Here is a 24954-nt window from a genome sequence, read left to right as displayed (position 1 = left end):
ACCAGCTCTTAGTTAATATGTTCTGATATGTTGTGCCTGTTTGTTATTCAGGTTAGAAAATGGCTCATTCAGCTAATGTTTCTTGTAAGCATATACTTTAAATCAAGATTCTTGTACCTTGTGACATTCTTCTCTTTATTTTAATATCCCTTTCACATTTCGGTATAAATTTACTGACACCCTTTCTTTACAGCCGGTGAAATTCGGTGAATCGTTACACCACCACCAATAAGTCACGTGAACAATGACGCACCTATATTACGTACCCCTATATTACAAGGTTAAAAGTCAGAACGTCAACATACAACTGATTATTTGAAGGTAAAGTAAATTAAATTTTTGATATGTCTTCATCATTCTTGACGCTTTTATTTGTCAAGCGTTGTATGTTTTGATTACTCATTGCGTATGTATACATACGGCATAAAAGAAAGTGCTTATAGATGAGTAAATTGTAAATTGTACCTGTATTGTACCTAGCAGCCAATCCCCAACACGGCATTTCTGATAATGGTGAATGCACTCCTACGCACTGCTTGCACAGTATCCACTGACTCATTGAGTATTTGTATCCATGGTTCATGCATTTATGTGTTCCAGTTTTTAACTTTAAAATACATGAATGTATTGCATTATATTTATAAGACAATAAGATTATGAAATAATGTCTATCTTTGCATTCTCCTCTATGCACAATTAGTATATTGCTATCTATGTACATGTACATGGTATTATAAACATCATACAAATTGTTAAACACATATACAAACTGTACCAAAACATTGAATAGTTAATGCATCATGGATTATCCCAGCTTCAGTTTTGGTAGGCCTTATAGGGATCTTCATCTGTAAATGGTTAATTTCTATGCCTTCCTGTTTTGATGTCACATAAGACGGGAACAGTAGCTGTGTGTTGTCTTTTTTTGTAATATTCAGTTATGTATGATATTTAAATAGGACAACTTCCAACTTATTGGCAAATTGGCATATCTTAACTGACCACATAGTGTTTCAGTTAATATGTTGAATATGTGCAATAGTTATTCTTGAAATATAAAGTTTTAGTTTCATTAAATGAATATATAAAGATTTTTATTTTTGCAGAAGACATGGATGCATCGTTATCTAATTTTCTAGAGGAGACTTTGAGCCGAGTTTCACCACTGCCTGTCACGAAGGACACACATGTTGATGTCAAGAATACATCACTGGGGCAAAAGCTGGTCAATTGTCCGTCCTCTCAGCTCAAATACACCGATGGTAAAGAAGGTGGCTCTGAAAGATGCACAGATATTGGAGTTGAGACAGTGAGTAAGGCATCTGACTTTGGAGGTTGTATGACCACATTGATAGGAACACAAGAAGGAGTAGTGACTTCAGATGATGACATACATAGGTTCATAGTTGAACACGGAAGCACGGCAAACTCAGGCCATGAATTGGATAATCCCAACTTCTACACCCTAGAAGCACCTTCTGTTACCATGGCTACAAGTGATGTTAAAGGAGTACAATACGAAAATAGCTCAGATTTGTTAAACATGGGTCAAAATTCTTATGGCAGTTTCAGTGTTAATACAAATGTGCCACAAGAATCAAACACTTACACGCAAGGTGAAAATCACGTGGTTTATACCACTGGACATGACTACCATTCTTTATCTGCTGGACAAAACACACACAGTCCACTTACTGAGCCTTCTTACATGGATAGTGAGCCTCAAGAGGCTGTCTTTGTAATGGGAGAAACTGAAATACATTCCAGTGAACCTACATGTATCAGTATTATGGAAACCACAACTTCAGAGCATGATATAGACCAGGCATTAGATCTCATCATCGATCACAACCGTGACATTCCAGCAACAAACCAGGCAGATAGTGATATTTCTCATCAACACTTGTCCAGTTCATCACTACCACAGTTATCAGGACAGCCTACTGGGGAAGACGATAGTTCAAAAATGAAGCCTAGAGAAAAGAAACGACGAAGACGGGAGAAGAATCCGGCCCCACCTCCTGAGGCGATACTGCCCCCGTGTAAAGTGTGTGGTGAAAAATCGTCAGGCTATCATTACGGCACAAACACTTGTGAACCATGCAAGGTAAGTGATCATTTAGAGTTAATATTTACAGGTTTCATTATAAAAAGAGGGGTAGTGGGGGTAGTACACCAAAGATTATGATAAAAGACTCAACTGTTCCCCGGGTATCCCCAATCCCCCACTGAATGAGTCAAACCTATCGGTTGGGATAATAAGCTCAACATCTCCCTTAGTATCCCCCATTCCCTGTCAACTGGGTTTGACATAGTGGTGACTTTATTAACCTTAACACCTCCCTGGGTACCCCCCATACCCCGTCAAATGGGACTGACACAAAGGTGACAATATTAAACTCAATACCTCTGTGGGTACCCCTCTTTTTACCCTGTAAATTGGGTCTGACACAGAGGTGACTATATTAAACTCAACACCTCTGTGGGTACCCCCCCCCCTTATACCCTGTAAAATGGGTCTGACACAGAGGTGACTATATTAAACTCAACACCTCTGTGGGTACCTCCCCCCTTTATACCCTGTAAAATGGGTCTGACACAGAGGTGACTATATTAAACTCAACACCTCTGTGGGTATCCCCCTTTATACCCTGTAAATTGTGTCTGACACAGAGGTGACTATATTAAACTCAACACCTCTGTGGGTACCCCCCTTTATACCCTGTAAAATGGGTCTGACACAGAAGTGACTATATTAAACTCAACACCTCTGTGGGTACCCCCCTTTATACCCTGTAAATTGTGTCTGACACAGAGGTGACTATATTAAACTCAACACCTCTGTGGGTACCTCCCTTTATACCCTGTAAAATGGGTCTGACACAGAAGTGACTATATTAAACTCAACACCTCTGTGGGTACCTCCCCCCCCCCTTTATACCCTGTAAAATGGGTCTGACACAGAGGTGACTATATTAAACTCAACACCTCTGTGGGTACCCCCCTCCCCCCTTATACCCTGTAAAATGGGTCTGACACAGAGATGACTATATTAAACTCAACACCTCTGTGGGTAGATCCCCCTTTATACCCTGTAAAATGGGTCTGACACAGAAGTGACTATATTAAACTCAACACCTCTTTGGGTACCTCCCCCCTTTATACCCTGTAAAATGGGTCTGGCACAGAGGTGACTATATTAAACTCAACACCTTTGTGGGTACACCCCCCCCCCTTATATCCTGTAAAATGGGTCTGACACAGAGGTGACTATATTAAACTCAACACCTCTGTGGGTACCCCCCCCCTTTATACCCTGTAAAATGGGTCTGACACAGAGGTGACTATATTAAACTCAACACCTCTGTGGGTACCTCCCCCCCCCCACCCCTTATATCCTGTAAAATGGGTCTGACACAGAGGTGACTATATTAAACTCAACACCTCTGTGGGTACCCCCCCCCTTTATACCCTGTAAAATGGGTCTGACACAGAGGTGACTATATTACATTCAACACCTCTGTGGGTACCCCTCCCCCTTATACCCTGTAAAATGGGTCTGACACAGAGGTGACTATATTACATTCAACACCTCTGTGGGTACCCCCTCCCCCCTTTATACCCTGTAAAATGGGTCTGACACAGAGGTGACTATATTAAACTCAACACCTCTGTGGGTACACCCCCCCACCCCTAATATCCTGTAAAATGGGTCTGACACAGAGGTGACTATATTAAACTCAACACCTCTGTGGGTACCCCCCCCCCTTTATACCCTGTAAAATGGGTCTGACACAGAGGTGACTATATTAAACTCAACACCTCTGTGGGTATCCCCCCCCCTTTATACCCTGTAAAATGGGTCTGACACAGAGGTGACTATATTAAACTCAACACCTCTGTGGGTACCCCCCCCCCCTTTATACCCTGTAAAATGGGTCTGACACAGAGGTGACTATATTAAACTCAACACCTCTGTGGGTACCCCCCCCCCCCTTTATACCCTGTAAAATGGGTCTGACACAGAGATGACTATATTAAACTCAACACCTCTGTGGGTACACCCCCCCCCCCTTTATACCCTGTAAAATGGGTCTGACACAGAGGTGACTATATTAAACTCAACACCTCTGTGGGTACCCTCCCCCTTTATACCCTGTAAAATGGGCCTGACACAGAGGTGACTATATTAAACTCAACACCTCTGTGGGTACACCGCCCCCCCTTATATCCTGTAAAATGGGTCTGACACAGAGGTGACTATATTAAACTCAACACCTCTGTGGGTACACCCCCCCCCCCCTTATATCCTGTAAAATGGGTCTGACACAGAGGTGACTATATTAAACTCAACACCTCTGTGGGTACCCCCCCCCCTTTATACCCTGTAAAATGGGTCTGACACAGAGGTGACTATATTAAACTCAACACCACTGTGGGTATCCCCCCCCCCTTTATACCCTGTAAAATGGGTCTGACACAGAGGTGACTATATTAAACTCAACACCTCTGTGGGTACCCCCCCCCCCCCTTTATACCCTGTAAAATGGGTCTGACACAGAGGTGACTATATTAAACTCAACACCTCTGTGGGTACACCCCCCCCCCCACCCCTTATATCCTGTAAAATGGGTCTGACACAGAGGTGACTATATTAAACTCAACACCTCTGTGGGTACCCCCCCCCCCTTTATACCCTGTAAAATGGGTCTGACACAGAGGTGACTATATTAAACTCAACACCTCTGTGGGTACCCCCCCCCCCTTTATACCCTGTAAAATGGGTCTGACACAGAGGTGACTATATTAAACTCAACACCTCTGTGGGTACCCTCCCCCTTTATACCCTGTAAAATGGGCCTGACACAGAGGTGACTATATTAAACTCAACACCTCTGTGGGTACCCCCCCCCCTTTATACCCTGTAAAATGGGCCTGACACAGAGGTGACTATATTAAACTCAACACCTCTGTGGGTATCCCCCTCCCCATTAATACCCTGTAAAATGGGTCTGACACAGAGGTGACTATATTAAACTCAACACCTCTTTGGGTACCTCCCCCCTTTATACCCTGTAAAATGGGTCTGACACAGAGGTGACTATATTAAACTCAACACCTCTGTGGGTACCCTCCCCCTTTATACCCTGTAAAATGGGCCTGACACAGAGGTGACTATATTAAACTCAACACCTCTGTGGGTACACCCCCCCCTTATATCCTGTAAAATGGGTCTGACACAGAGGTGACTATATTAAACTCAACACCTCTGTGGGTACCCGCCCCCCCCCCCTTTATACCCTGTAAAATGGGTCTGACACAGAGGTGACTATATTAAACTCAACACCTCTGTGGGTACCCTCCCCCCCCTTTATACCCTGTAAAATGGGTCTGACACAGAGGTGACTATATTAAACTCAACACCTCTGTGGGTACCCCCCCCCCCCCTTATATCCTGTAAAATGGGTCTGACACAGAGGTGACTATATTACATTCAACACCTCTGTGGGTACCCCCCCCCCCCCCCTTTATACCCTGTAAAATGGGTCTGACACAGAGGTGACTATATTAAACTCAACACCTCTGTGGGTACCCCCCCCCCTTATATCCTGTAAAATGGGTCTGACACAGAGGTGACTTTATTAAACTCAACACCTCTGTGGGTACCTCCCCCCTTTATATCCTGTAAAATGGGTCTGACACAGAGATGACTTTATTAAACTCAACACCTCTGTGGGCACCCCCCCCCCCCTTTAAACCCTGTAAAATGGGTCTGACACAGAGATGACTATATTAAACTCAACACCTCTGTGGGTACCCCCCCCCCTTATATCCTGTAAAATGGGTCTGACACAGAGGTGACTTTATTAAACTCAACACCTCTGTGGGTACCCCTCCCCCCTTTAAACCGTGTAAAATGGGTCTGACACAGAGATGACTATATTAAACTCAACACCTCTGTGGGTACCCCCCCCCCCCCTTATATCCTGTAAAATGGGTCTGACACAGAGGTGACTTTATTAAACTCAACACCTCTGTGGGCACCCCCCCCCCCTTTAAACCCTGTAAAATGGGTCTGACACAGAGATGACTATATTAAACTCAACACCTCTGTGGGTACCCCCCCCCCCTTATATCCTGTAAAATGGGTCTGACACAGAGGTGACTATATTAAACTCAACACCTCTGTGGGTACCCCTCCCCCCCCCTTTATACCCTGTAAAATGGGTCTGACACAGAGGTGACTATATTAAACTCAACACCTCTGTGGGTATCCCCCTTTATACCCTGTAAATTGTGTCTGACACAGAGGTGACTATATTAAACTCAACACCTCTGTGGGTACCCCTACCTCCCCTTTATACCCTGTAAAATGGGTCTGACACAGAGGTGACTATATTCAACTCAACACCTCTGTGGGTAGATCCCCCTTATACCCTGTAAAATGGGTCTGACACAGAGGTGACTATATTAAACTCAACACCTCTGTGGGTACACCCCCCCCCCCCTTTATACCCTGTAAAATGGGTCTGGCACAGAGGTGACTATATTAAACTCAACACCTCTGTGGGTAGATCCCCCTTATACCCTGTAAAATGGATCTGACACAGAGGTGACTATATTAAACTCAACACCTCTGTGGGTACACCCCCCCCCTTTATACCCTGTAAAATGGGTCTGGCACAGAGATGACTATATTAAACTCAACACCTCTGTGGGTACCCCTCCCCCCCTTTATACCCTGTAAAATGGGTCTGACACAGAGGTGACTATATTAAACTCAACACCTCTGTGGGTACACCCCCCCCCCCCTTTATACCCTGTAAAATGGGTCTGGCACAGAGATGACTATATTAAACTCAACACCTCTGTGGGTACCCCTCCCCCCCCTTTATACCCTGTAAAATGGGTCTGACACAGAGGTGACTATATTAAACTCAACACCTCTGTGGGTACCCCTACCTCCCCTTTATACCCTGTAAAATGGGTCTGACACAGAGGTGACTATATTAAACTCAACACCTCTGTGGGTACCCCCCTCCCCCCTTTATACCCTGTAAAATGGGTCTGACACAGAGATGACTATATTAAACTCAACACCTCTGTGGGTACCCCCCCCCCCCTTATACCCTGTAAAATGGGTCTGGCACAGAGATGACTATATTAAACTCAACACCTCTGTGGGTACCCCCCCCCCCTTATACCCTGTAAAATGGGTCTGACACAGAGGTGACTATATTAAACTCAACACCTCTGTGGCTACCCCCCCCCTTTATACCCTGTAAAATGGGCCTGACACAGAGGTGACTATATTAAACTCAACACCTCTGTGGGTACCCCCCTCCCCCCTTTATACCCTGTAAAATGGGTCTGACACAGAGATGACTATATTAAACTCAACACCTCTGTGGGTACCCCCACCCTTATACCCTGTAAAATGGGTCTGACACAGAGATGACTATATTAAACTCAACACCTCTGTGGGTAGATCCCCCTTATACCCTGTAAAATGTGTCTGACACAGAGATGACTATATTAAACTCAACACCTCTGTGGGTAGATCCCCCTTATACCCTGTAAAATGGGTCTGACACAGAGATGACTATATTAAACTCAACACCTTTGTGGGTACACCCCCCCCCCCCCTTATACCCTGTAAAATGGGTCTGACACAGAGATGACTATATTAAACTCAACACCTTTGTGGGTAGATCCCCCTTATACCCTGTAAAATGGGTCTGACACAGAGGTGACTATATTAAACTCAACACCTCTGTGGGTACCCCCCCCCCCTTTATACCCTGTAAAATGGGTCTGACACAGAGATGACTATATTCAACTCAACACCTCTGTGGGTAGATCCCCCTTATACCCTGTAAAATGGGTCTGACACAGAGATGACTTTATTAAACTCAACACCTTTGTGGGTACCCCCCCCCCTTTATACCCTGTAAAATGGGTCTGACACAGAGGTGACTTTATTAAACTCAACACCTTTGTGGGTAGATCCCCCTTATACCCTGTAAAATGGGTCTGACACAGAGATGACTTTATTAAACTCAACACCTTTGTGGGTAGATCCCCCTTATACCCTGTAAAATGGGTCTGACACAGAGATGACTTTATTAAACTCAACACCTCTGTGGGTACCCTCCCCCTTTATACCCTGTAAAATGGGTCTGACACAGAGATGACTATATTAAACTCAACACCTCTGTGGGTACCCCCCCCCCCTTTATACCCTGTAAAATGGGTCTGACACAGAGATGACTATATTAAACTCAACACCTCTGTGGGTAGATCCCCCTTATACCCTGTAAAATGGGTCTGACACAGAGATGACTATATTAAACTCAACACCTCTGTGGGTAGATCCCCCTTATACCCTGTAAAATGGGTCTGACACAGAAGTGACTATATTAAACTCAACACCTCTGTGGGTACCCCCCCCCCCTTTATACCCTGTAAAATGGGTCTGACACAGAGATGACTTTATTAAACTCAACACCTCTTTGGCTACCCCCCCCCCCCCCCCCATTATATCCTGTAAAATGGGTCTGACACAGAGATGACTTTATTAAACTCAACACCTCTGTGGGTACCCGCCCCCCCCCCCCCCCCTTTATACCCTGTAAAATGGGTCTGACACAGAGGTGACTATATTAAACTCAACACCTCTGTGGGTACCCGCCCCCCCCCCCCTTTATACCCTGTAAAATGGGTCTGACACAGAGGTGACTATATTAAACTCCTTCCTGGGTACCCCAATATCATTCATCATCAGTGTTTTGGGCAGATACGAAACAAATGGTCATACTTGCACTTTAAATGGCATGAAAGTCAAATGATTAATTTATTTTTAATATTATCAAAAAAAAAAAAATGACTAAAGATTACAGAGTTTTAATCCCACCTAAAGCGATGAGCCAGACTTAGTGTCAAAATAAGTAGCATAAGGAGTTTAAATTTAGTTTGTGTGTGTTTTAACCTTTAGAACCAAGTTTGTTTATATTTCAATGTTCAAAAATGCTTTTGTTTATATAAGATATAAAATATGTTATCTGCTTAACTCTCAATTCATAGCTTAACTTCATAATTTGTTAAAATAAATTTTGAAATTCCCACTTTCTAGCAAAATGTTGATTTAGATGGTACTTTTTACGTGCAAGGTCAAAATAAAAACAAAAATTATGCAACATGAAATATATTCAATCAAGAATATGCATTTATTTATTATGAAATTTATGTCAAACATCCTGAAAGTTTCAAAGCGATTGGTCAACCCATTTTGAAACAAATCTTTACTTAATACTTATTAACATACTAAAATGAATTATTAATGGAGGTTGAATTAATCCCATTGTCCAGTAATGTCAAATGACATGATTAAATACAGCTAAGAGAAAAAACTTAAAAGTTATATATTAAGTTATAAAATATATTTACATATATCTTATTAGCTGTTCCCAGCAAATTCGGAGACATCAGATGAGGCATGAAAACCGTTTTAATAATGAATGCTTTAGATTGAGTCAATATCAATTCAATAAAGTATTAACTTGTACAGATATCAGTTTTAAGGCACTTTTTGTTTTAAAATTCATTGCCGTGCATCTAGAAGGATTGATTCTATATGTTGTTGTCTATTTTAGGCATTTTTCCGACGCACATTGAAGAAGAAAGAGGTGGACTACAAGTACGTTTTCTCTTTTGTATCTTTTTAAAGCTGCACTCTCACAGATTGAATATTTTGGCAACTTTTTTTATTTTTTGTCTTGGATCGAGCCAATTTTTGCGAAAATCCATGGAAACCAGTTAAATAAGACTGCTGGCTAAAAAAATAGAATTCAGATTTTTATATCTAAGTTCAAAAACAGTCATAACCAAATGGAAATATGAAAATCTACGATCTGAATTTTTGTCAGCAATCTTCTGTCATTAATTTGCTCTTTCAAAGACAATAAATAAAAAAGTTGTAAAAATGGTAAATCTGTGAGAGTGCAGCTTTAATACTGATTAACAACTTATCAATATATTATATTTAACGCTTTGTTTAACCAGTATAATTATTATATTGCGTTCCAAGGTTTGAAGAAATCTATCAGTGAAAAAAAAATTTTTTTTCACTGTTTCTGTAAATTAACATACATCATACTTTTTGATGAATTAATATACGTCAAAATTTTACATGAATACTATACGACATACCCTTCAGCGAATTACTATATGACATACTCCCATAAGTGAATAGAATATCAAAAATATGACAGCCAACACATTGAAAATAGAGATATGTGAACATAAAATATCTAGATTTACAGAATTGAGTAGGAAAATAGCTTTTCCTTATGCACCAGTCAATTGTAACCACGGCCCCCCCAGGTACGGGGAAAAGCTGGGACTTCGACTTTCGTTCCACCCAACCCTTGGTAAGGCCCACTCCTCGCTATATTTAAAGCGAAGACAAAACCACCGCAATCATCCGGCACTGCGGGGCCACCTGAAAGATAAAAACACGGCCCATTTCCCTGGCTATCCCCGGTATACCACCAAACCTAGGGAGGGGCGTGGTTACAATTGACTGGTGCATTAGTTGGTTTTACTGTTTAGCAACAACTCAGTAAAATACATATCAGATAATGTTATACACTGATGTTTGTGTTTTTGTTACAATTGTATTGTTTATATAGTACATCAATATAAATGTATTGAAATATGCTATAATAACAAAGTTTGTTCTGAAATTATTTTTTTTACTTGATCCGTTCTCAATAATTTGCACTAGTAGTTTTCAAATGTATGTACATGTATTGTGTAATGTTTGCTAGGGCTTTTATTGTACTGCATTCAATATTATATTTACAAATACAATATGTAGCTTAAATATTGCTTATACATTTCATAGTTTTTGTTGCCTTAAATTTATTGTTTTTCATGAACTCATACATGCCATATCCCCCAGCGGGGAAATAATCCACCCAGCAGGGGATCCATATCCCCTGGAATTAAAAAACCCTTTTTTTAAAACTAGCTCAAGGTTGACAGTGGAAAGCATCCATTATATTATTAGTGTGAAAATCCATGAAGGACCATGATGAGCCCAACAATTATGGTAATTAGAGTGTGTTTCTGTATTTATTCTTATATCATAAATGTAGATATTGCGCAAAATTTCGCTGCATGAAAATCCCCTGGTGTAATATAATATCAAAATCCTCTGGAATTCAGACCAAAATCCAGACCTCTCTCAGATATGGCATGTATGGAGACTGGGGGTGAAAAAATCAATACTACCGGGGTATATTCTTATTAGGCAAAAGTTGTCACTGATGATGAATAACTTCCATGTTAACAAATGATTGTTGTTGCTAGGTTACCATTATCAATACCATGGTACCCATATGAACAATTCTAAAACATTACAACTAATTATTATTCTTGTTACTTCAGGTGTAAATGCTGCCATGGCGAGCAGGAAATATGGAAACAGGGTCCCTACAAAAACGGCTGCCCAGCCTGTCGCTATGAACGATGCCTCACTGTCGGCATGTCCAAAAACGGTAATTATAATAGACTAACTCTAAAATGCTACACCCTCCTCATAACAATCTAAATAACGATATGACTGTTTGAATAACTGTGTGCATATCCATGACAACCACAAATTATAACATATCTATACGCCAATTATTTTCACTACTCACATAGAGTTCCAGTGAAAAAATACATTTCAACTTTATTTTGTTTAACTGAGATGGGAGAAAAAGCATCTACCAATGGCCGCTTGTGTAAGATAGGTTCAACCCAACCCTCACGCAGGGTGTTCAGTGGAAACTCGGTTAACGTTGTTTCTACAAAAGACCCTATGCTCGGGTTGGGACATACCTATCTTACACTCGGTAAACCTTGTTTCCGCAAAAAAAAACTATGCTTGGGTTGGAATATACCTATATTACACGAGCCGCCATGGAAGATGTTTATAATCTTCCGACAATAATCAAATTGTGTGAATGACTCAAAATCAGTATTTAGCAAATTAAAGCATTTTAATCCTCCCCATAAGTTTCTATATTCAAAGACTACTTCCTTAACTTGCACATGTGTATTAATTAAACAGAAGCGGGTACACAAACTATATTTAAATGCAATTATGCCAAAAGCAGATAAATAATGGGAAAATATAAATCTGAATACATAAAGATGTTCTTATGACATAAACATAAGAAGTTTTAAATATAAATGTTTACACCGAAACATTCCATGTAATAAATTCCTTTATAAATGTACAAAAGTGAAAGAAGTTTGTGCGACCTTTGTCAAATATTGAAACACTGGAACATCTTTTCTGGGAGTGCTCAAAAATGCAACCTCTATGGAAAAGACTGAATCAATTCTTAAAAATAGTTATATTAATTTTAGACTGAACATTAAAAAATATCAGCTTTGGAATATTCAGCAATGAAAAACACACAGCAATTACTGCTTTCCCCTGATCAAATTGTACATTTTTGGTTCAAACTCAAAGTATTAAAAAAAAAAAAAAAATTAATCGGTACAGAAAATACATGCTAATTAGACATAGTAAAGAGAAAGAAATTGCATTGATAAAGGATGTAATGAAGCAGCATGAGAATAGCAAGGATTTACATTCGTTCGTTGTTTCTATAGTTTTTTCACAAAAATACTAATCTAAATCAAACTCCAATTATTTTGTGTTCATAATTATCCTTTTTTTATAAAAAATGTAAGGTAATCAATATAAATGTTCCTCATTTTTACATATTTTTAGTTATCCTATGTTCATGAAATTTTGTTTATGAAATGAATAACATCTTCTTGGTAAATGTATAACTAACATGGGTTTCTTTATAAGCTCACAGATTAAACGTTTTGACAATTTTTTTATTTTTGTCTTGGAACGAGCCACTTTTGCCACAAATCCATGGAAACTGGTTATATAAGACTGCTGACAAAAAATCAGATCGCAGATTTTTATATTGAAGTTAAAAAAATATTGTTTTATGCTTTTTGTGTCACCTGAAAAGACGACATATAGGGGTTACTTTTGTCGGCGGCGTCGGTGGCGGCGGCAGTGTCCGCGTCCCATTTTCGCTTGTCTGGGGTATATCTCCTAAACTATTAGTGGTATCAACTTGAAATTTCATATGTAGATAGATCTAGTTGAGGGCAAGTGCAGTGCACAACAACTGTTACTCTTGCTTCCATATTTTTAGAGTTATTGCCCTTTGTTATTTTTCATGCTTAAAGTTTTGTCCGGGGCATATCTTGTAGAATATAAGAGTTATCAACTTGAAACTTCATATGTAGATAGAACTCATGGAGGGCAAGTGCAGTGCACAATAACAGTTACTCTTGCTTTCTTAGTTTTAAAGTTATTGCCCTTTGTTAATTTTCATGCTTAAAGTTTTGTCCGGGTTATATCTTGAAGAATATAAGAGGTATCAACTTGAAACTTCATAGCTAGATAGATCTCATTGAGGGCAAGTGCAGTGCACAAGAACCGTTACACTTGCTGCCATATTCTTAGAGTTATTGCCCTTTGTTAATTTTCTTGCTTAGGTTTTGTCCGTGGCATATCTCGTAAACTATAGGAGGTATCAACCTGAAACTTATTACGTAGGTATATCTGATTGAGGGAAAGTGCAGTGCACAGAAACCGTAACTCTTGCATCTATATGTTTAGAGTTATCGCCCTTTGTTAATTTTCATGCTTAAAGTTTTGTCCCGGGGATATCTTGAAGAATATAAGAGGTATCAACTTGAGACTTCATAGCTAGATAGATCTTATTAAGGGCAAGCGCAGTGCACAAGAACTGTAACTCTTGCTGTCATATTCTTAGAGTTATTGCCCTTTGTTAATTTTCATGCTTAGGTTTTGTCCGTGGCATATCTCGTAAACTATAGGAGGTATCAACCAGAAACTTATTCCGTAGGTATATCTGATTGAGGGAAAGTGCAGTGCACGCAAACCGTAACTCTTGCATCTATATGTTTAGAGTTATTGCCCTTTGTTAATTTTCAAGCTTAAATTTTCTCGAAAACTATAAGAGTTATCAACTTAAAACTTTATAGATAGATAGATCTGTATCTCTTGCTTCCATATTAGAGTTATTGCCCTTTGTTTATTTTCATGTTTAACTTTACCTTGCACACTTTTTTAGCTCACCAGAGCACGAAGTGCTCAAGGTGAGCTATTGTGATTGGTCTTTGTCCGTCGTCCGTCCGTCAACAATTGCTTAAAGAACATCTCCTCTGAAACTACCCGGCCAAATTCAATGAAGTAAATAATTCGTCAGGCGACACATCCGACTTGCGGAGTTCTAGTTTCTTAAACCTTTAGTAACGGTTTAAGCCATACAAGATTAATTTTCGAACTGAAATACAAAAATCTACGATCTGATTTTTTGTCAGCAATCTTATATCATTGGTTTGCAGATATTTATGCAAAAAATGCTCATTCCAAGACAAAAAAAAAAAAGTTGTTGAATAGTCGATCTGTGAGAGTTCAGCTTTAAATCCATCTAATCAATTATCATTCTCTTTAAGAAAAGTACATACTGATGTTTTGCTGCAAAATATATTTTGTAATATTAATTTGAATATAAAAAACACACAAATAAACTGAAATGGATACACCAAGGAAGTCATGTTATAATCAAATAGAATATAAATCAATTTAAACTATTCATTTCAGCAATCAAAATTGGAAGATATACAATCAGCCATAAAACAAGCAATATCAAACAAGTAAAAAGCCTGGAGTCCAGAGAAAGAACCAGTCAAGCCGACGGAGCAGACAACAGTCCGGTGAACCTTGTGACCAGTCCACAACCTCCTGAAGAGTCCCAAGGAGACATTTTAAATGTCCAAGATCCACAACCAGGACCAAGTGGTTGCAACACAGATGAAACTCAGGCCGCGAGAAGCTTGATTGAGATCGCTTTTTCCCAGGCGATTTCACAAACCAGTCCACTATCCAACGGTAGATATTTGCATGCTTAAAAAATACACGAGTGACGGAGAGAATGGAAATCAACTTGTCCATTGATTAAATAGCAGAAAGTGTCTTTACAATACAATTAGTATGATTGGAAATAAGGCGATAAACAATATGACAATGACTGATCTGTATTTGCTTTTAGGACACAGACAAGCTCATTAATTATTATTCATAGTTAAATACTTACCCACTTATTTCAGTTGAACTGTCATCCCCTATATCATCTGCCACCTCCTCGTCTGCCCTAGATTCAGACTACGCTCTCAGCCCAACCTCCTCCATCGCCTCCCTAGAACCCTCAGGATCACAGGGTCGGCCAGTGGCATCCATCTCCAATACTCCATCTTACCTAAAATCTGGGATGACACTGAAAGTATGTTAGCTTCTCTTGTATGTTTTGTCTAGTGTATTTTTAGTTTATGTGTACTCATATTTAAAAACTACCAACCATCTACCAACCATGTTTATGTTGGGTTTATCTTTTGCAATGAAAGTTCTTTATTAGAATGCTGATATCAAGCGAAGTGATGTTTATATAACTTCTGTTAGTTCAGCAACAGTTGGCCATGATGGGGATTGCCGGTTCTTGCTTGAAGGATTTTTCTATACACACTTGATATGATGTTATTCTGCAAACCTTTCAGGAGATTGATACAACAGTTAAGATAGTTACAGAGGCTCACCAGAGCACAGGGGTGATCCCAGAACGATCAGCTGATGAGATCAAGAGGAGGCAGGCTGAGTACCTGGTAACTATATAAAAAAATTCTCTGTAGTTATATTTGGGTGTGTCCTTTGATGACCCATTTAGTTTGTGACATCAGAAGGATGCCAGCTGGTGACCCCTATTTTTTGTGAGGTCAGTATGTCAAAGGTAATTGATTGATGATTTTTATTAGCTCACCTAGCCGTAGGCTGAGGGTAAGCTAATAGAATTGATGAATGTCTGTTGTCAGTCGTCTGTTGTCTGTCGTCCACAGTTTGTTAATACTCTAGAGGTATCATTTTTTAGCCCAAATATCCTGAAAAATTGTCAGAAAGTTTTTTTCGGTGATTTCTTGCTCAAGTTCGAATATGGGTCATCTGTGGTCAGAATCTAGGTCACAGAGCCCAAATATAGAAAAACCTAGTAAAAACTCTAGAGGTAACATTATCAGCCCAAATATCTTGAAAATTTATCAGAAAGGTTGTTTTAATGATTTCTAGCTCAAGTTTTAATATGAGACATCTGGTGTCAAAATCTTGTCAGAGAGGTTGTTTTGATAATTTAAGTCAAGTTTGAATATGGGTCATTTGGGGTCAAAAACTAGGTCACAGAGCCAGAATATGGAAAAAACCTTGTTAACACAACAGTTTAGACTGTTTTACAGGTAAGCGATCTAGGACCATCATGGCCCTCTTGTTTATTGTTCACCTAAACTGAATAATCTTCCTAATGTTTATGGATATAAGACATTTTATCTAGGTCCAGACGACTTTCCATTGATGATGTTCACCGAGTGTGTTTTTTGTTATTTCAGGAGAAGTACAAATTGAAGACACAGCTGTTCGGGGAAATGAGAGCAATTTCCCGGGCCGAGTTTGCAGAGTTTTATAAGGCAACAGGTACTTTCGTGTTTAATATAATACACATGTGTGAAAACTAAATAACAGAGACATACTAGAAGTTAGATTGTTGTAAGATTTTTGTCTGATAAAACTTATATGGTGTTATTTGTAATCAGACAAGTAAGCTTTATTAATTTTCTACCATTTTGATTCTATCGGAACATCAAACATATTTGGCCCAGTCTTTGTGGGGAGGTTGTTGAGTTTATTTACGTCGACCTCTTTGCAAGCATGTTACTCAAAAAAAGCTTCTTTGTAGTAACAATGGGTTCTCTCTGTCCATATGAGACTCATATGTGATATGCATACTAAAACTGTAGTGTTATCTAAACTACTCTTTCACCATCTGGAGGATTTGCTTCAAACCAGGGCCGGTATTCATAAACGTCTTAAAGCTGCACTCTCACAAATTGAATGTTTTAACAACTTTTTTTTGTCTTGGAACCAGCCAATTTTTAATACAGAAATACGAAAAGCTGTGACCTGATCTTTTGTCAGCCATGTTTTATCATTGGTTTACAAATATTTACGTAAACATTGGTTCTTTCCAAGACAAAAAAATAAAAAAAGAGTTTTAAAAATGGTCTATCTGTGTGAGTGCAGTTTTAAGTCAGGCCCTGATTTCTTAGCAATTCTTGAGAAGGTTGACTCAATAACAAGCTCAATAAGAATAACATGGTTGTTTTATATGCAGGCAGTTTAACTCAAATAAGGCGCTGGTTAACTTGATCAAGCTCAGCATATTAAAATGCAATCAGCACATTTGGGAAACTTTTATCTTTCAGGAATTGATATCGATGGCCGTCATGGGGAAATTGAAGCTGCTCTGGAATTTTTCCAGAAGAGAATAGCATTCATAGTGGCGTTTGCAAAAGCCATACCTGGTTTCAAGGATTTGTGTTTGGACGACCAGGCATCATTAATCAAAGGTGAACTTTCATTAAATAAACATGATGATGGTTTACATACCATCAATCAATTGGCCAGTAAATAGATTATATCAAATATACTTGTCAAATTAGTAGCTCCCCAGTCAGGGAACTTACTCGCTGCCTCTTAAGTTACATAGACACTCAGTACCAGTGAATCTGACCCTGGAAGTGGACTTGAGGCTGTTCTAAGTAAGCACTCTATACAATTGAGCTAAATAAACTAAATTAATAGCACACACTTGTATAATCCAATGTATTACTATGACCACCTCATAGAAACAATGTCTGACATTTTTTGAACAATTCTGGAAATGAACTATTATGAACTAATGGTGTAGAAATATACGGATTGCGTTATTAATGTCATTATCTGGGAGATGAACACAGTTGGGCTGGAAAAAGTATGTGTAGAGACCTTGGACTCTTTAACACTTTAACCAGCCCAACTGTATTCTTACCCTGATAAAGACATCAATCACGCAAATTACTTTTCATTCCTTAAATAACCATGTTAATTTTTTCATGTGTTTGTGCATGCTATGAAGACCATTTAGATGATCAAAAGCTGTATGATTGTGCTTGCATCTAAATAAAATGTTTTTGTCTTTAGGCTGGTTTGCATATTAAAATGCGTTGATTGGTTAGTTTAACCATTATATATTTGTCAACGATATTGAAATAAGTTATGATAACTTATACTAAGTGACTCTCGTTGGCACGATGTTGCGGAGAGTGTAGTCTTGTGTTGTGGGGGAAACCAGAGTACCTGGAGAAAACCCTTTTGTCTGGCTTGTTGACCATTAACCAAACTCACAAGCACCCAGGTTGGGAATCGAACCAGGGGTGCCATTGTGAGAGGTGCATGTGCTTAGTTGATTGGTTGATAGTAATTATTAGAATAATTTTGACCAATCAAATAACATTTGGCTATTGTTGACTGATAACATGATTATCACCAATATTTTTAAAAAAGAATTCATGTAATTTTCTGATTTGACAAAGTAGGTTTATTACAATACCCTGACCAACAAGGTTTTTAATGTACAATGTTTATTGGAGTCACCATGCAGTTCGTCAGTTGGCCGGTCAATTGCAAATTTCCTTGTCCTGATAACTAAAAAACTTTTGGATGGAATTTAATTAAACATCATATGATGATAAAACATAATGAGAGGAATTGCAGAATACAAGAACCATAACTCTATTGAAGATAATTACTTAAAAGTTATTGTCCTTTGTTACTTTTCTTTGACTGGAGCATAACTTTAAGACTACTGATGGGACTGAAATAAAACTTGGTATATAGATAAATGGCAATGTGAGGATGCGCAGTGCACAAGCACCATACTCCTTCATACATATTAAGGTAGCACAGCCCTAATGAAAACCTCCACTTGAAACTCTTCATTGTTAATGCTTTAGCCTATCTTGTTAAGCACAAGACTAAATTTTTTTGAAGGTTTCAATGTAGCAGTTTCAGGTCATCCAGAAGTATAAGAATTGTCTGGAGCATTACTTGTAAACTACTCAATGGAATTTATTAATCTTCATACAATGGTGAAGTACAATGAGAGGAAGTGCAGTGTGCAATAACCATAACTCTATTTCAGTTAATCACAGAGTTATTTGTTAATTTTTTCTTGTCAGCAGGGTAACTTCAAATTTACTTGATGAATTTTAATTATAAAACATACTTTGGTCAAGCCCGATGAGTGAAAATGCAGTGAACAAAGACCTCGGAGTGATGGCCTCTTTCCAAAGAAATAGTTTTCAGCATTTGGGGGTATTTGTCACTCTGGTGACAACTCTTGTTTTATACTAAATTACTCTAAGTAGTTCCGTGAAATGATAAAACAATAACAACAACACACCATTTTTCACTTTGTTTTTGGTAAAAAAAAACAGTTTGCCATAAACATAAGTTTCACTGCACAATTTTCACTTTTGGGCAAGAAAAAATCATTCCTTTTATTCCGGGGTTTCGTTATATTCAGAGAATCACTATGTTATACCACATTCATTTCTTTAATATTGAATAAAGACTGTTGAAAATCGGGCCAGAAATATTTGTTCATTATATCCAGAGTTTTAATATATTCATAATCATTTTATCAGGAGTTTACTGTTTGTGTATCTAAAATGGTGGCATGTTTACTTAATTGTAGTTATTATCACAAATTATATTTCATGGTATTTGTATGAAGGTCAATACTTGATTTAGGTGGCCCAAAACAGTGTTTATCATAAATGTGTAGATGTTTTTCTTTTCCTTTAATAATGATTAATAGTTAAAATCCATCTATTTTAGTTACCAGATTTGAAAGCACCGTTATAAGTGCCTACAAGCAAATGCTGGTCAACGTTAACAAGTCCACTGAAGTAGTGGTCACTCCATGGGGTCGGACATTTCACCTGAGCGAGCTCGAGCGCTTTTTCCCAATAGACATTATCAAGTTAAGATACAAGATGGCTGTTCGGCTGAATGCATTGGGACTCTCACTACAGGAGGAGGCTATTCTAAGGGGCATCGTAGCAATGTGCCCAGGTATATATATGAAGCTTCTAGTAATAGGATAAAGTATTATTTTACATGAAGTTTAAAATTGATGATTAAACAAAAGCTGTCATGGGAATATGGCAAATATTCCCAATTTGGTATTGTTGAATTGATGGCCAGTTGATTTTTTTAGAGTGAAATTAGCCATTGTTAAATTAACAAAATTTCCCCATGCAGTTCTATAAAGTTTTCTCAATTTTTGAATGAAATTGAGTAAAATACAGCTAAAACACAATAAGTTACAGACAGACACACAAACTCTGGGACTACTATGTCCCCTTCAGGGGCTTTTTAAAAAAGCTATCAAGCTATGATTATAAAACCAATGTAGATTATATTTATAGCATATATACTTCTTAGCAAAATTACGGAAAAATACAAAGAGTGTCGCTAAATAGCGCATTCATTTTCAGTGTTATTTATTAATGACGTAACATCACAATTTTTGGATAGTAATACACTAGTTATATATCAAAAATGCATTATAATGACATTATTTCATGATGGCAACATCATTAAATTAATTTATTGAATGAACATTTGGTCGCAATGAACAATAATAAAAAATACAATAAATAATACAGAATCAAACAAATCTATACAAATATTCATCCTTTTATTCATCCTTTTATCAATATATTTATTTTATCAATGATATTTTTTTTCAACATTTGTCATACCATAGTCATGTACAGTGATGGTCATATATATATAAGTGGCCTTCTTGTATGTAATAATAATAATTGCTTGCATTTTATGCAGTATTGCACATGGGTTCGTTAGAAATAAAAGTGTTTAAAATATAAATGTATGAAAAAAGGGGTTTCACTTCTGAAAAGTCTAAATAAGTAGTGCATTTTTATCTGGAAGTTCGATTTTGACTTGTTATGATTTTTGCCAATTCAGTTTTCAAGGTACTAGCAGAGTGAAATTAAAATCTTTAAAGAAGCATGAGATGAGATATGATGTGACATCAGCAGTGTGAAATACAACTGTACTTCACTATATATTACACTAAGTAGAAAACAGTTTAATGTTCTTTTTGTGTTCATCACTGCCTGCAGTTTAGTAGTGTGTATATAATAAATGCATAATTTTGTGTGCATACAATTATTGTATACCATTTCATTTCAGATCAGTGTGAGTTGAAGGATAGAGCCAAAGTGGAAAGCATTCAGGAGAAGCTGTTTGTGTGTTTACAACACATGTTGAATGTTCGCCACGGAGGGACGGGAAACCTGCTCTACAAGATCGTGGACATTATCACTGAATTGCGCACGTTGACAGAACGCGACGCTCAGTTCACTAGAGGGGTCTTCAACGATATGAACCCTCATTTCAAGGAAAAATTCTCATTGTTAAGAGAATTTATTACCTGATTATTGAATAACATCAAGTGTGGTCAGACAATGTAATGTGATTGGTTAGCGTTAAGTTATTCTATTATTAAGTTTGTGTTTAAGTCAATTGGTTTTCAAGTCATATTTTCAAGTAAACAGTTACTATTTTCATTATTTTGCTAATTCTATTTCATTTGTATACAAAGGATAGCCAGTGTTTAAAATGTACTATACTAGGGTTAGCTTAGTAAAAGTGACACTTTTATTTAAAATCAATACATACACATGCGTAAAAAAACAAATTTTAAGTGATAAACTTGTAACTACTCACTAAATAATGCATTTATGGAAAACATTAATTACTAATAACATGATTGTAACCATGTATCTAATAGCTTATTTAAAATCATACATTCACATGCATAAGAAACATAAATTTTAAGTGATAAACCCTTAACTTCTTATTAAATGATGCATTTATGGAAACTATTAAATACTGATAACAAGATTGTAACCATGTATTAAATAGCTGAAAACATAAATATTGAATGACTGGTTTGTCCTAAAAGTTGTACAGAGATCAACTATCATCTCATTAGGAAGAAAAAAACATGTTTACTGCACTTAAACATGGTTTTAATAACTTCATAAAAAACATTGTTTTCGATTTGTATTCATGATTGTCGTTAAATTAAAACAATTGTACTTATTGTGGTACATATTATTTGGGAGTAAGAGTGCATCTTTAAAAGTTTGATTGAATATTTCTAATTTAATTACAGTAGTTTTTTTGGGGACATTCAGAGGAGGGTGAAAAAGGGGACAACCAGATTAGGTGAAATACTGAAATTGCTGTGCCTCATATTTTGTTTAAACTGATACTCATAAAAATGCATAATATTAAGATGGCAGCTGTAAAATGCTTTTGAATTTCAGATTTGTTTGAATGATTATGTTTTTGTATTTTACTATTAAATTAGCAATTACTGTAATATTTGTTTTGTGTTTGTCTTATTGCCAAATTTGTTGGTTTGGAGATGATCAACTTAAACTTATGGTCAAGGTTTTTAGCTCTACTGGCCAAAGGCCAGAAGAGCTTATGCGATGGTAATGTGTACGTAGTATGTGCATCCGTGCGTCTGTGCGTCTGTAAACAATTGCTTGTGAACACGATACAGTCTTCAGTTTTGATTGTATCTCGATGAAACTTGTACAGTATCTAGATATCCATTAGAGCTCGGTTCCTTTCGAAAACCAGCCAGATCTGCCCATGAATGCCTAGATTATGGGCCATGAAAGTTTTAAAGAAATGCTTTCTATTTTTAGCCAGGTCTGCATGAGCGAATTCTATTTTTAGCCAAGTTTACATGTACATGTAAATTCAAGTCTAGAGTTAAAGGAGACAATTTGCAAGTCTAGGATTTTGAGAGACAATTTGCTTTTTGCTTCTGCAGTTGATTTTGTGAATTACTCTGCCTTGTTCTTGTTAAAAGCCCAAAGGCCATTTTTTAGCTTTAAGTTCTGTAGTTTGCGCATTCCTCTTAACAAAATTGGTTGTGAATGTTTAAGTTATGCACCTGGTGTCATTACTGGCCACACCCAGGGTTCACAGGTTTGGTAAACATAAATTTGGAAAGGTTTGAAAATCTTTTTGTGTGTTCGTGCACCCATCTCAGCACAATTGATTGTGAATGTTTGTTCAAATTGATCAATGTTGTCCTAGGATGCCCTTGACTTTGACCTTTTGACCAACTTTTTTTAACTTTTAAAACTACAGAAATTTTTACTATGATTTCCTTGTGTGAAATCCTTCCACAAACACCAGTCCGGCAGGATCCTTGTGTAAAATCCTTCCACAAACACCAGTCCGACATGTCCCTTTTGTGAAATCCTTCCACAAACACCAGTCCGGCAGGATCCTTGTGTAAAATCCTTCCACAAACACCAGTCCGACATGATCCTTGTGTGAAATCCTTCCACAAACACCAGTCCGACATGTCCCTTGTGTGAAATCCTTCCACAAACACCAGTCCGACATGTCCCTTGTGTGAAATCCTTCCACAAACACCAGTCCGACATGTCCCTTGTGTGAAATCCTTTCACAAACACAAGTCCGACAAGATCCTTGTGTAAAATCCTTCCACAAACACCAGTCTGACATGATCCTTGTGTAAAATCCTTCCACAAACAACAGTCCGACATGATCCTTGTGTGAAATCCTTCCACAAACACCAGTCCGACAAGATTCTTGTGTAAAATCCTTCCACAAACACCAGTCTGACATGATCCTTGTGTAAAATCCTTCCACAAACAACAGTCTGACATGATCCTTGTGTGAAATCCTTCCACAAATAACAGTCCGACATGATCCTTGTGTGAAATCCTTCCACAAACACAAGTCCGACAAGATCCTTGTGTAAAATCCTTCCACAAACACCAGTCTGACATGATCCTTGTGTAAAATCCTTCCACAAACAACAGTCCGACATGATCCTTGTGTGAAATCCTTCCACAAACACCAGTCCGACATGATCCTTGTGTGAAATCCTTTCTTCTTTAGGGTTTAATACAGAAAGCAATTGTGTGTTTAGGTTATGAAACCCACTTTTGCTTGTACCATACTCTCCAAGAAGTTCTGAACTAGGCTTGATAGTTTCGAACAATTGACATTGAAAGTCAGTAATTATGAAGAGATCAATATTATGAAATCACAAATGTTAATGATCAAAACAAATGCAATTGTAAAAAAGGCACAAAATCATAGTTTAGAATTGTATAATATTCTTCCAGATTTCCGCATAAATGATTAAACCTAGCAAGGAAAATAGTAAGTTTTAAGGTGTATTATGTGGCTGTCCTATGGTATTTACAATTCAGAGGCATTGTCATGCAGGCTTCACCTTGTTGCTATAGCGCAACAAATCACTGAGTATTGCTTGCAATACATTTAGTCCTCGACCGGTTTTAAGCCTTATCATTACATATGCGCAAAGAAATGTTTTTAATAATCACAATGTAATTGCTTCTCCATATTGTATCCGTTTCCATGGCAACCACATTTTTGGTCCGTCTGTTGGAAATGTAAACTAAGGGGATCACTTATTTCCCTCTTTACGCATTCAAAGTTTCATGAATGTAGCTTTTAATCCCTTTTGAAATAAGCTAAAATTTGGGTGGATTTTTGTGCATATAACCATCAAACCAAATTCAAATATTCATTAAACTAGCTTGCATAGTTCTTGAAACATCGCTGATTTAGATGTTTCTGGACAGGACCACTTTCATACTATGTTCGTTGCCCTCACATTTTTTGTCAGACAAAAGGAATGAAAAAATGCATAATTTGCTCATTGCCTTTGATCCATATACCAAGTTTCATAAACGTAAGTTTACTTTACTTTTGTTTCGTTAGTTCTCCCCTAGGATTTAACATGACTGTGTTCTTGCTGTTAGGAAGAGAAACAAAAAAGAAACATTAAGATGTATCAAATATGT

The 24954-nt window shown here is 37.8% G+C and overlaps 1 protein-coding gene across 3 annotated transcripts; it reads left to right on the top strand.

Moving 5' to 3' along the window:
- The first annotated feature begins 226 nt into the window (after positions 1 to 226).
- Positions 227 to 22451, top strand: LOC128205558 (nuclear receptor ROR-alpha B-like). Of its 3 annotated transcripts, none has more exons than XM_052907289.1 (11): positions 227 to 321; positions 1107 to 2107; positions 9654 to 9697; positions 11452 to 11561; positions 14717 to 15004; positions 15223 to 15395; positions 15667 to 15771; positions 16543 to 16627; positions 17416 to 17559; positions 19871 to 20107; positions 21254 to 22451. In XM_052907289.1, the coding sequence occupies exons 2-11, from the start codon at positions 1112 to 1114 to the stop codon at positions 21496 to 21498; spliced, it is 2427 nt and encodes an 808-aa protein (XP_052763249.1). In that variant the 5' UTR covers positions 227 to 321; positions 1107 to 1111; the 3' UTR covers positions 21499 to 22451. The 3 variants fall into 3 exon arrangements, with proteins under 3 accessions (XP_052763249.1, XP_052763250.1, XP_052763248.1); XM_052907290.1 differs by having other exon boundaries at positions 240 to 321; positions 1110 to 2107; XM_052907288.1 differs by lacking the exon at positions 227 to 321 and adding an exon at positions 709 to 825.
- The last annotated feature ends 2503 nt before the right edge of the window (positions 22452 to 24954 follow it).

Source organism: Mya arenaria, chromosome 10, assembly GCF_026914265.1.
Source record: "Mya arenaria isolate MELC-2E11 chromosome 10, ASM2691426v1".
In the NCBI taxonomy this organism is placed as follows: domain Eukaryota; kingdom Metazoa; phylum Mollusca; class Bivalvia; order Myida; family Myidae; genus Mya; species Mya arenaria.
This window is presented reverse-complemented; position numbering and strand designations above follow the sequence as displayed.

Excerpts from the sequence above, each read along its gene's own strand:
- LOC128205558 (XM_052907288.1), top strand. The coding sequence starts at position 801 with ATGGATTATCCCAGCTTCAGTTTTG. Across the intron at positions 15,396-15,666 it reads AATCTGGGATGACACTGAAA|GAGATTGATACAACAGTTAA; the intron begins GTATGTTAGCTT and ends CAAACCTTTCAG. Across the intron at positions 20,108-21,253 it reads CATCGTAGCAATGTGCCCAG|ATCAGTGTGAGTTGAAGGAT; the intron begins GTATATATATGA and ends ATTTCATTTCAG.